Source organism: Limulus polyphemus, unplaced genomic scaffold (assembly GCF_000517525.1).
Source record: "Limulus polyphemus unplaced genomic scaffold, Limulus_polyphemus-2.1.2 Scaffold717, whole genome shotgun sequence".
Lineage (NCBI taxonomy): Eukaryota > Metazoa > Arthropoda > Merostomata > Xiphosura > Limulidae > Limulus > Limulus polyphemus.
In genome coordinates, this window is record NW_013666327.1 from 103,197 (window position 1) to 116,426 (window position 13,230).

General features: G+C 32.6%; 1 protein-coding gene across 3 annotated transcripts in view; it reads right to left on the reverse strand.

Annotated features, from left to right (window-relative positions):
• LOC106460138 (tachykinin-like peptides receptor 99D) overlaps positions 1-906 on the reverse strand; it is a 97,319-nt gene extending 96,413 nt beyond the window's left edge. For 2 of the 3 annotated variants that reach the window (XM_022386791.1, XM_013919819.2), the window contains exon 1: positions 108-590. In XM_022386791.1, coding sequence (XP_022242499.1) covers positions 108-523 — 416 coding nt within the window. In that variant the 5' untranslated portion in view covers positions 524-590. Of the gene's footprint in view, positions 1-107; positions 591-811 lie in introns of those variants that run through there. The other variant, XM_022386790.1, reaches the window with a different exon arrangement.
• Between the last annotated feature and the right edge of the window lie 12,324 nt (positions 907-13,230).

Genomic DNA, 13,230 nt, shown 5'->3' on the forward strand with positions numbered 1-13,230 from the left:
GGCAAACTGTTTGCCTGAAGAATAAAAGGTCCATCTTTCGAAAGCGCTTGGGTTATAGGGTTTATATTTATTTCAGTAAATAACAGTTAGTAGACGTAACTGTTTACCTGTCAATGGAGATTGCCATGAGTGTAAATACACTAGCAGCTACCGACAAGATAGAGATGAAGTTGGACACTTTGCAGTAAGCACTACCGAAAGGCCAGTCACCGTTCAGCATGGATGAAAAATTGAAGATAACGTTCAAGGTGGAAACCATGGTGTCTGCTAAGCTAAGGTTCACCAAGAAGTAATTGGTGACGGTTCTCATCCTTTTATGAGCCAGTACAATCCAGATGACGATCACGTTGCCACCAGTAGCAACTAGAACCATTCCTCCAAACGCAAGGCTCCATAAAGTCTGTTGCCACCATGGAAGAATGTAAACGTTTTCTGTGGGAATGTCTTTTATAAAGGTATCATTGGTAGCTATAAAAGTCTCGTTTCCGTCATATGTGCAGTTATCTATCATCTTCTGATTCATTCTAGTTTATTGGAAATGAAATGATGCTACAAGTATATTAAGGAATAAAAGGAGAAAATCGCCTCGTTTTCGCAATTTGAAAAAAATGTTACAGGTTTTTAGAGTCTGTTCTTCATTATAACGTTCCGATTTCTGCGACAATGATATATTTTAATATCTAGATCTAAAAACGCAAATCTAAACTCTAAAAGTCAATGTTTTTATATATATATATATGTTAAAATATGTGAAAATTAGCTAACATTTAGTTATTATTATTTTTAGTCACATACAACTCGGGAAAGATACAACAATACCATTTCTGTTTGAGTCCACAAATAAGTGAGGAAGTCGGGTTTCCTGCTCGTGAACTCTCCTACCTGTGACTAGCGATGTTCAAAGAACACGACCACTACTCAGCCTGTTACGAAGATCCAATGAGAGTAGTTCGAGTGCAAAATGATGTGACAGTGACGGCACAGCGCGCGCGCGCGCGCGGAGCAAGCTCGACGTGTTTTGTTTCTCTTGGTCTGAAGCAAATAACTACGTTCTAAATCACTACTCCTGTTATTAAAATTGGAGAAAAACATCAGAAGTAATATCATGATTCAGAATTTCGTCTCAGGACTCTGAAAATAACTAAAGAATCAGTATTCTGTAAATAATTACTGGATCAGAATTTTGTAAAAAATATATTAGGTTTCTATATATATATATATATATGTATATATACAAAAACTACTATAATATGACTGTGTAAGTAGCTGCTGTGCCAGAACACTGGAGATAATTACTGTATAAAGACTGTATGAATAACCACTTTATCAGGGTATTGTAAATATATACTTTATTAGGTCTTTGTAACTGATCAATTAATCAGAACATTGTAAATAGCCAATTTATAAGACACTACAAATGACTTCTGAATTAGGACTTTGTACATACGTACTGTATCAAATCTTTGTAACTATTCAATTTATCAGGAGTTGTAAATAACCACTTTAGAAGTACTCTGTAAATAACTATTGCATCACAATATTGCAAATTATTAGTGCATCAGGACTCTAAGTTATTATTGTATGGAATATCTAGACAAGAGGTTCTCAACATCTTGACATGTTTTTATTGTTTATTCTTGACACAACAATCAGTGGTTTTTCATGATAACAAATAGTTCGATAGAAAGCTATCAAAATACTCTTGGAACATGTACTTTAGATTAAATGTTAAATTTGTTACGTTTAAAAACTTTAAATGCAACAAGATGAATATCAGGTACACGAAGTCTATTGAGATTTATATAACGAATAAGTTAACACTAGAAACCCTTACTTTAGAAGTCATTTATCTTGATTTTATTTTAATCACTTGTTTTAGATATCAGAACGATTTTTCTTAAGTCTTTTCATTTCTGACAGGTTAAATCGTAATATAAAATAAAATATTTTATAAAACGTACGTTCATGTTTCCAGTTTTACTTTTAAGGAAGTTTTGGACTTAAAACGAAAACATGTTATGAAAATTTTCAGTATTTATCTGTAATTACAGTTCTGCACTTTTTTGGTTATGTAACACATTCAAAAAGTATATAAAACGTTCTTAAAATAATAGATTTGGATATTATGTCATTCTTTACAAGTTTATTGATATATTTCAATCACTATCGAAGTTTCAGCAATCCGAATGACCACCTAAAACAAATTGAAAGGATTACCTTAGTTTTTACAAAGTTTCAAGTGTTTGTATTCATTCTATCACTTATATGACAAAAAGTAAACACGATTACCCGTTTTACAATTGACATTATTTGTTTGTTTCGGATATTCGGGCAAAGTTGTCTCTAATTTCCAACTCAATGAAAATAGGGAAGGTAGTTAGTCAACAGCATCCACCGCCTTGGGCTACACTAATCGAATAGTGGGATTTTACCATTACTCTTATAACGCACCAACAGACACAAAGTGTGGAGTACAATTTAGTGAACACGAACCATGGATCCGCAGTTCCATAGCCAAGCAAAGCAACTACTAGGCCACGCTCGGCCCTAGATTTACATAGTTAATATCTTCATTTATTTCAAAATCATAAATAATTATTTGTACCGATTAGTATGTATACATAAAATATTATGCCCATAAAATAGTAATGGACAAAAGAGATAGAGAAACCACCTTTATCCGCAGTTTTTAACAGCTTCTAAAGACATACGCATAAGTACATTGTACAATGATTAAAGCCAAAAGACATAAAAAGTTTATTAAGCTAGTATCTTGCTGTCGTTGGTAAAAACAAAAGATCGTATGTGATAGAAAAACACTCTAATAATCATTGTTGCCGAGATTTCTTTTTCCGGTAAAGGGGGGGGGGGCGATCCAGGATTACTGACACGTAAAGAGTCTATTAGTCCTTTATATTATGTGCTTTTCCTGAGGGGGCTGGGCGCCAACTTACTCGGTGCTTATGCTAATAGCAACTAGCTGCTTCTTAATACTAGCGTTTAAACATATATAAAACTTATTTATTTAAATGTTATCATGGGGTGAAATATTGGTAGGAGACAAAAGGTAAGATTCACAACAAACTTTCTGCAGTAAATATTTTTGATATTACCTTAAAATACGAGCACACAAAAGAATTTGCTTAATCTTTCAAAGGATCGTATTGCTGGATCAGGCAGAAATGTATGAACTTCTGAAGGCGTTTTCCAAGAAATCCGTTTGTTTTCTACTTTTTTGGTAGCTTATTAAAAGTAGTATGGAAATTTCATCGTACCCAACCAACTTCATTGCTTCTTTAAAACTTATATTTTTTTTACTTATCCAAGTTTAGTTCAGAAGTGTATATTGATAAGATCGATACTCTAAACCTACTGTAACCAGGAACATAAGCTGTGATATTTTTCCTCATATTTCGAAGTTTTATCAAAAGCTTGCTCAGCTATTATAAAAACGGTGTCATAAAATAAGGTTTGGATATTAAATTTAGATATATATCAATGGTAAAAATTACAAATAAACACAGCAATCAATTTTCGAAAAGCAAGTTACAAGTTATGGGATGGAGAAATATATAGATGAAAATAATTACCAAACAGACAGCTGAAGCTTTAACCACGCCTAATAAACACCACATAAAAAACAAAACAAAATATTGCAGAATTCTGAAAAAAGGAGCATATGCATATATCTGTACAAACGATAAACCTATTTAACCAAAACGTAAGTAAATGCATCTGTAGACATCAAAATTCACAATTTAAACATAAAAAATAGCGAAAAAAGTGTTACAGAATTCCTTTTAAACATACATTAAATTTAAATCGTACATCAAATAAACAATAGATATTGATTGACACAGAAGACTTGAAAGGCATGTATATTCCAGGTTTTCTTTGAAATGTACATTAAATTTAAATCATACATGATATAAACACTAGATATTGACACAGAGGACTTGAAAGGCATGTATATTCCAGATTTTCTTTGAAATGTACATTAAATTTAAATCATACATGATATAAACACTAGATATTGACACAGAAGGCTTGAAAGGCATGTATATTTAATTAACTATCTTCATAAAATATTAGTATAGCCAAACATAAGGTAATAACTAAATAGATGGAGAGGCTATAGTAATGACGGACAAAGTTTCTTTTGTTTTCATATTTCTATAAAATGAATTTGACTTTGTATATGATGGCTGTTGAGTCAACCTATAAATCCTGGAGAAATCATTAGCAAGTGTTAATAAAATTAGGATAAACAGTTTGATTTATTTATCTTCATCTATTCACCTAGAAAATAATATTAACTCTACGACATAGATTTCGTTTAAGTAACTAATTTGGCGATTTCGCAACCCCTCTTTTCTCTCTAAGTAATGGCGAATTAGAAGTTCAGTTTTCATTTTGGTTAAAACCACGAACTGAAAAAGGTTCTATAACAGGTGTGAAAAAAGAGGTTAAATATACAGCATGTATCATATTCTGAATAACATAACATTATTTGACAGGGTAGAATAGATTGCATGTCTCCTATTTTGAGGAACATAACATTACTTGACAGGGTAAAATAAATAGAATATATCCTATTCTGAGGAACATAACATTATTTGACAGGATAAAATAAATAGCATGTATCCTATTTTGAGGAACATAACATTATTTGACAGGGTAAAATAAACAGCATGTATCCTATTCTGAGGAACATAACATTATTTGAAAGGATAAAATAAACAGCATATATCCTATTCTGAGAAACATAACATTATTTGAAAGGACAAAATAAACAGCATGTATCCTATTCTGAGGAACATAACATTATTTGACTAGGTGAAGCAAGTACCACGTGACCTTCTGACATGCTTATTAAGCAGCTTAGTATTTATTGTTTTTGAAGAACATTTGGTTTAAGATGTAAAACGATATACGATCTATGAGACTATTAGTCAAAACTTTATCTGTTCAAACAACGATATTTTGGGTAAAGCAAGCAACACCTGATCTCTTGAGATGATAATCACAAAACGTAGACCTGCGAGTTTCGCATTACACTTGGACTCGCTCCAGCTATCTTCTAGCTTAGGAGACTAGCCGGATTTCTAAGTCTCTCTGAAATGCGAGACAGGAAAAGATTAAACAGCTAGCTATGTTTCACGGTTCAACGAATACCCTTCCTTTGGGAACAACATATAGGAAATAACACAATACGGACCAGCATTTCGGATAAATTTAGTAATATTTCATCAATCAATCTGGTTTGACAAAGAATGGTCGAAACTGCGCTATTCTCTGTGCTTTAGAAGATCTTTATGATAGAGCAGAGTTTCTATAAATACATTCCAGTAATAAATCGTACGTTTTTATAACTTTACAAGTTCAGCCTCTGAATAACAATATGTATTCTTCCATGTCGTGCCAAAAATCTTCATACCTCAATTTCGGATTTTGGAACACCATGAATGAACTTTCTGATTTTTTATTTTTTTCGTCAATCTTCATGCTTTAGAAAAACTACTTTCAGTACAAAATTTCCTGCGTTAAGTTGTCTTCTTATTAAAGTTTGGAATCTAGCACCAAATTCTTACTCTGATGATACAAATAATCTGCGTTTCAAACAAGTTTAAGCATATTTACGAAAGAAAGAGAGACAATCCCACTTTCCTTTGGTAAAGTGGAGTACAGGATTTGGCGATGGGTGATGCTGACTAGCTGCCTTCCTTCTAGTTTATCACTTTTACATTAGGGACGATTAGCGAAGATAGCCTTCGAGTAGCTTTGCGCAAAATTCAACTAACAAAGAAAACAAAATTACACAGCTCATTTATGATCTGAAAATGAAATGTTAGATTTAGAAAATATTACCTCATAGCAATTCTAGCGAATTTCGAGAAACAATTATCGAATGCATTCGCGTTTAAGTGAAAGAAAAGTTTACAACGAAAACAAAATGGAGTTAAGATACCCAAGAACTCAATAGAAAAATAAACTAAATGGTAATTACCAGCTAAAGAATTCTGTTTTGACAGAAGAATAATCGTTTGTTTTGTGAATGACTTCAAAGTGAAGTATTTTTAAGAACCTAGGGCAAAGATTTAAAAGATAGTGAAATAAGAAGCTTTGTACTTTTTCATTGGAATTTTAACCTGTACGTGCCTTATTCGCACATAAGGTTCAAGTGAAGCCGTCCCTAACTTTGAGCTATTGACCAGAAGGAAAGCAGACATTTAACAGCAACACCCGCCAGAAGGGATTTGTCCTTCTCATTAAATCGAATAATGGGAATTCCTGTTACTTTTATAACGTTCTCACAGCTAAAGATCGGATTGTTTTCAGTGACATCACAGCTCAAACCTTCCCATTCGAAGCCCGGCACGCCAACCACTGTCCATCTGATTTTTTTTACATCAATAAAGCAATTTAATGTGTTATTCACATTTTGTAATACATCCTGCAAGATAAATCATGATAAGCAGAATGCCTGTAACTTTGTGGATGGTGTAAGCTGTAATCTAACCAAGGTAGCAGAAACCATTGGAAGCGTTTTCTTCTTGATTATATGACGTCTATCACGGTATGTAAGCTGAAGACATAGAATATACAAATATATTGATGCGTGTGTACATTGTACATCAACAGTAACCTTCATCTATCTGAACATACGATATACAAAAAATCGTTTCATAATATTGTCTAATTTCTTTCTCTACCTCCAGTGCAACCTATTACTTTCTAATTTTAAAATTATATATATCATTTAAAAACTTTACTTCAGAATATTTTGCTATTTCAAACAAAAGCTCACAGCAAACAGTGGGCAAGAGCTTTAAAAAATAACAAAAAAAAAACATGGGCCAGTTGGTACAACTGTGATTTTGATATCAGTTCTTTCGCGAAGTATTTTTGACCAGGTGCATTATCTTATCGCTTTAATTAAGAATTAAGAAATGAATAAAACCCTATAACTCGAACGCTTAGGATTTATTTATTTCTATCAAGACTTCTTGAACCTAACATAGTGAATAAGAATTGAGAAAGATAGGTAATTTTCAACAAAATAATCTTTACCTAGTTTCTAATAATTTTGAAATAATTGCTATTTGAATTATTCATTTTAAATCGGAAAAAGTATAAATAAAAATAAAACAAGTAAAACAGAATACATCTAAGATCAAGGCCTGAAATTGCTCGATTGCCCAGTATTCATCTAGATTAATGTAATAATTTATCAGTACGTTATATTGCTAATTAACACTAAATTCTGAGTATCAGGACTAAATATTTTTACCTTATAAATGAAAAAAAGCAAAATAATTTGTGATATTTGTACTTTGTAAGAAACAAGGGAGCTCAGTAGAGTCAGAACGAAAGAAAAATACGCTACGACTTAAAAAAGTGAAAAGAAAATTTAAATATAGCAGAATACCAAATAAATTTATATCACACAATAACAAAAAAATCATATTCTTCCAAAACTGTATGTCTTCTTTTTATATATCTATAAGTGAACACTATTTAAAATAAGGAGTTTGTCGCGTTAGGCTGGGTTAGAACTTAAGCTTTTCAGATCAGATTATTGATTTTTTTATTAGAATTGCTTTCAGTACCTGAGCTCTAAATAAATTCACCTTAAAGAAGTAATGTATATCTTTTTCCCTATACACATTAGCACAGCTAATAAAAATTTCAAGGCATGAGAACAAATGATGCTATATTTGTTCTAAAATTTTTGAACTTCATGAGGTTAGGTTACACTCTTCAGTCGATATTTAATTTCCAGTACCTCTTGTCATCAAAGGCGCTGACGGATGGATGAGCTGTTTGAAACCCAAGGAAATAATGTTTACTTTATAAATGGCCTCGGAAAGGTTTTATAGACTAACTCTAATTTGCCAATCCATCCGGCTGTTAAAATCGCCTTATATTAACGTCAAGTAGGATGAATCAACTTTTCGTATCAATGGCTTGTTAAACCTTTAACTGGAAGGATGGACCATCGAGGAGAAGTGTTTGAATTTATTCATGGGTAATCTTTAAATTATTAAACTTTGTTGAAAATTATCCTTTTAAGAGTGTCAGGGACAGTGGCCTAATACATTAGTTAACTGTCCCTGATACTCTTAAAAGGGTAATTTTCAACAAATATATATATATAACTGACTAAATTGTAAACTATCACAAATCGTTTTTATTAATATTTTCAGATATTGTAATTTAACAATGTCATGAATAACGTTCCTAGAAACGTCGATAAGTGCTTTTAGTTTATCAGGGTATGCTTGTAAACATTGATATTAGTCACATTTTTAACAAAATTAGGCATTTGTTTTGGATTGTTTTTTTGTTTGTTTGTTGTTAAGCGCCGCAAATCAACAAAGTGGGCTATCTGTGCTCTGCCAACTGCTTTGCTTTTGATATGTAAGCTGCAGAATTGCGATACTATGAAACATAGCTATTAATAATCTCAACAAATACGTTTTAACATTGTAAGCAGTCGTATTTCAAGATTGCCACCAAGACCTTGCATTAACGGACTTTTTGTAAATTGGCAGGATTCCAATTTTTATATTGTTAGAAAATATCATTACGCAATCTCAAAGATAAATTGTTACTGCGCTGAAGGATGATTTTTAATAGCACAAAAGGGTATTAATAATATTACAGAAGTGTACTTTAATTTTAGGCTATCTCTTCCAACAGTATTAAAGATTGTTTTAAAATCAACGGAAAGAATATTTGATGTTTCGTAACTATCTCATCATGCTTTGTTACATTTTAGTGTATATCGACGAATCCAATTTATCAAAAGCATAATTTGCATAAAATGGACAAAGTTTCATTGAAAGGGCGCGCGCAATCTCGATAATATCCAATTAATGTAAGATTACAAATTAAAATATTAGTCTAATTTATCGTAGTAATTGCTAGTACGTTTAAACCAACCAGTTTCGATTAACAAAATTGTAAATATTGACATTAGAACTATAAAGCAGGAATCATAAGCTGTCTTTTTTGGTGGGGGGGGATATTCTTTGTTAAGTGCAAAGTTACACGATGGGCTATCGGTTTGTACCAAACACGAGTACCGAAAACCGATTTTTTTTAGCTTGATAAGCTCTAAAACTTACCGCTGAGCCTCCCCTCCCGTGAGAGAGGCGAAATCATAAGCATTTATGAAAAACAGTCATTACCAATCGGGGCTAAGAAGCAGAAATATGAGCAAACATTAAAATGAAAAAAGTCGAGATAAAACGTATTCAATAGCAGACATGTTTTGCAATTGTGTGAAGTTTCAGCATCAACAGTAAAGTACGTTTAGTAAAATCAGTTGGCTGACATCAATAATATATTCAAATATTCAAGTAAACAAGAACTTAGCACCAGTAACAGACTAATCAACAGCTGTAGAAACGTTACAAAAATACTCACGCAAACCTGTGTTTGCCAATAGAGACGAGAGAAACTTATCAACAAAACACACTTTATTAGTATCTGCATTAAACCTATTCACATGAAAATTAATAAAAACTAATGGTCGATTCAGTCATTTATGGGAAAAATAATGATAACTGAACTTGAATATACAGGCGCCAACATGTTGTAATAACATATACATAAAGTAATTAGCACTTAACTCAAAAATATAGATATAATGTCGTGTTGAAGTAACAGATCCCGTAGATAGTAAAACTGAACTTGAAGATACAGGTAGCAACATGTTGTTGTAAAATAATTTGAAATGCTAAAATTAAAAGTTCAGATACTAGTATTTTCTCATGTTACACCCAGTTACGAAAATTCACTGGGAACAAACAATTATTAAAAAAAATTCACACCTTGCTTTGAACGCTATTCACATGCTCTTAAAATAATAAATAGCACACAACTTTAAAATATGTAAACAATTAAAAACATCTTAATTAAGGTCAATATATGACTATTAAAACGTCGACTCTACATGTTTTGACATTGCAATGTCATCTTCAGGAGTGAGTTGCAAGACATAAACTTTTAAATTTCAAATAACTGCGTGCAAAGAATCTTGAAAACCCGACAGTCTTTTTATGTATTATTAGATGAGTCACAGTAGAAAAGACTCGGAAATCTAAACCTAGATACCTATTTTGAGCGATACCTAAAATGTCTCTGCCAACTTTCCTGTAATTTCGTAGATATTTGATTTATTTTGTTTTTCTTGAAATTCGCAAAAAGATACTCCACTGATGTTTGCACTAGCTGTCACTAATTTTGAGGTGATAGACTAAAGGAAAGGCAGCTAGTCAACAATATTCGCCGTCAACGAATAATGGGATTGACCGTCACATTATAACGCCTCCACGAACGAAAGAGGACGTTCGGTCACGGATGTTGATCCAGCGACTCGCAGATTGCAAGTCAAGCGCCCTAACACTACCACGCATATCTGTGGTTCCTCTTCAGAGATCAATAAACCAACTGTGATCCTTACGTTTGGGGGGCTTAACTTTGAAAATTTACGATAATTAAGCTCACTATTTTCAAGTATTTCGGTCGTGACGAACCTGAAAGTCTGAAAAATCACTTGACGTCCTATTTCTGAAACCCCCAAACTTTCTGTTTTTTTCTTTGTTGATATTCTGTGGGAATCAAGTAGTTCCGTTCAATATATATAGGAGGATTTAACCAATCAAGTAAACAGAGATATTCGGATGTAATGGACGAATAACCAATAAAGTCGAACTTGAAAGTACAATTACCGGCAATTAGTTTTAATATATATATATATATACATATAAAATACATATTCAACAGTAATGTTCAAATAACTTATAAAGTAATCAAGTTAAATTAAAACAGTCAACAAGGCAACTTTTTCTTTCTGCTTTTTCACTCACATTTTAAACTAAGATCTTCGAAATTACAAGTTTTTCTAACAAATATTTGCCCCTCGTGGCTCAGCTGTAAGTCTGAAAGCTTATAACTCTAAAAATTGGGTTTCGACACCTATGGTGGGCAGAGCATAAATAACGCTTTGGGCTTGAGAACAAATATTTAGTTCAGTATTTTTAAATTGATACATAGAAATTCCCATATTCGTTCCAATTATTATATATGAAATCAGAGAAACTTTTTGACAATAATAAGATTTAAAATTTGAAAACTGAAACGATATGTATATTTATGTGTGAGTGACAATACTTTTTGCAATCAAAAATCATTTTGTTTTCGAAAACCCTAGCGTTATTACTATTTACGGACAACTCGACGAGAGAAAGCCTTATAATAAGAATAGGTTATTAAAGGAGACTCTTCTCTTTCGTCTTCACTCGGATGTCAACAGAAACTGTCAAGAGTGGTCGGAATATTGCGATGGTTTGTATTCGCAAACGTGTTACGAGTTTCCTCCCTGAAAGACTTATAGGTTGTCATTTTTAGATGGAACTTCTGAGGAAGAGCGTCGATTTAATAAGCCACCAGCCATCCTTGCAGTAATCGATAAAATATATAATTTTTCCAATGTCTGAAGTATCAAAGTTTCGTTTACCTTTGAACTATAAGATTATAAATTTGAGACTGACAGTGACATTCTTATGCACTTCAACTTGTGATATAATTGTAAGCAAAAGTTTGACAAAATGGTTGCATGAGAAACTATGCAACCACTACCAAAGATAGCCTCATTAAAATTCTAGTCATATATTATCGGAATCTAATATTTACAGCACACGGTGCTGAAAGTTTGAAACATATCTTATAAATGTTTACACACTTTACTATGCTGCCCTCCAGCTAAGATCACCTCCAGTAAAAACACTTTATTACACGCACGAAGAAAATACAGTTTCATAATTTAATATGTTATGTTAATTTTACTTAATCTTATAATACGTAGAAAGTACAGTCCCTTATTACGCGTGTAGATTCACATAAAATATTATATTGTCTGTGGGCTTATTAATTAGCTTCTTTACAGTTGCCATTACTATGATTATAACTATAATTATACTTGTCATAAGATATTAGTATTAGGCCTATTATATTTTTAAACATTATATTCTTTATTTTGTCTCTTATGAATTGATGAACTCTGGATGAACCGAAACGCGTCGCCAACAATGGGTATGACGAACATAGTGTAGTTGAAATTCTATTATTATATACCCTTCTAATTCTTGGAACTAGCTAAAGGTCCAGATAAAGAATGCAGTGTTTAAAAATATAACTAGGCTTAATAATGATGTCTTATGACAGGTATAATTAATTATAATCTCCAGCCATAATTATAATCATGTTTCGCCAGCTTGTAAAAGGCATTCACATTATAGCAACTATTATTGTATTTTGGCCTTGAAAGTCTACTAAGCTATTAAAATGGTAATAACGTCACAAGTAATGAATGTGAATAACATTTTTTCACCGATCGTCACATTATAACGCCCCCCACGGCTGAAAGGGCGAGCATGTTTGGTGTGACGGAGATTCGAACCCGCAGTTTGCGAGTCGAGCGCCCTAACCACCTGGCCATGCCGAGCAAAGCAGAAGAGAAATAAAGTTTAATAACTTTACTAGCAATCCCACTATTCGTTGTTTAAAGAGTAGGCCAAGAGTTGGCGGTGAGTGGTGATGACTAGCTGCCTTCTCTCTAGTCTTTCACTGCTAAATTAGGGACGGTTAGCGTAGATAGCCCTCGTGTAGCTTTGCGCGAAATTCAAAACAAACAAACTTCTGCTTTGTAACAATTTACAAAATATTGCTGTGGCTAAACTTTTGTAACATGATTTAAAACAATTTACAAAAAGTATTGTGACCAAGTCGTGAAAGTGATCAATAGGTTAAAGCTTATATCTTATTTCAGTTAATAGAATCGAACTAGTATTTCAAAAAAATAATTTTTAACTATAGACTCATGTAACTTTACAGAATTGTAAAAACGATTTAAATTAACTCAAACGGTCATTTGTGTACACAGTAAAAGAACTGACTGAGCGCCCAGATACAGTACATTATTTGTTTGTTTCGGATAATTGCACATAGCTACATAAAGGGTTGTATGTTCTAACCGTCTCTAATTTTGGAGTGATAGACTAGAAGAGAAGCAGCTAGTTAAGCATTCATCGCCAACACTTGGGTTACTCTAATCTGAAAGTTGGATTTTACTGTCACTTTTATAACGCACCTATAGCCCAAAGTTTTGAGCACGATTCTGTAGCAATGAGACACAAAACATGGACTCTCGGATTCACAGTC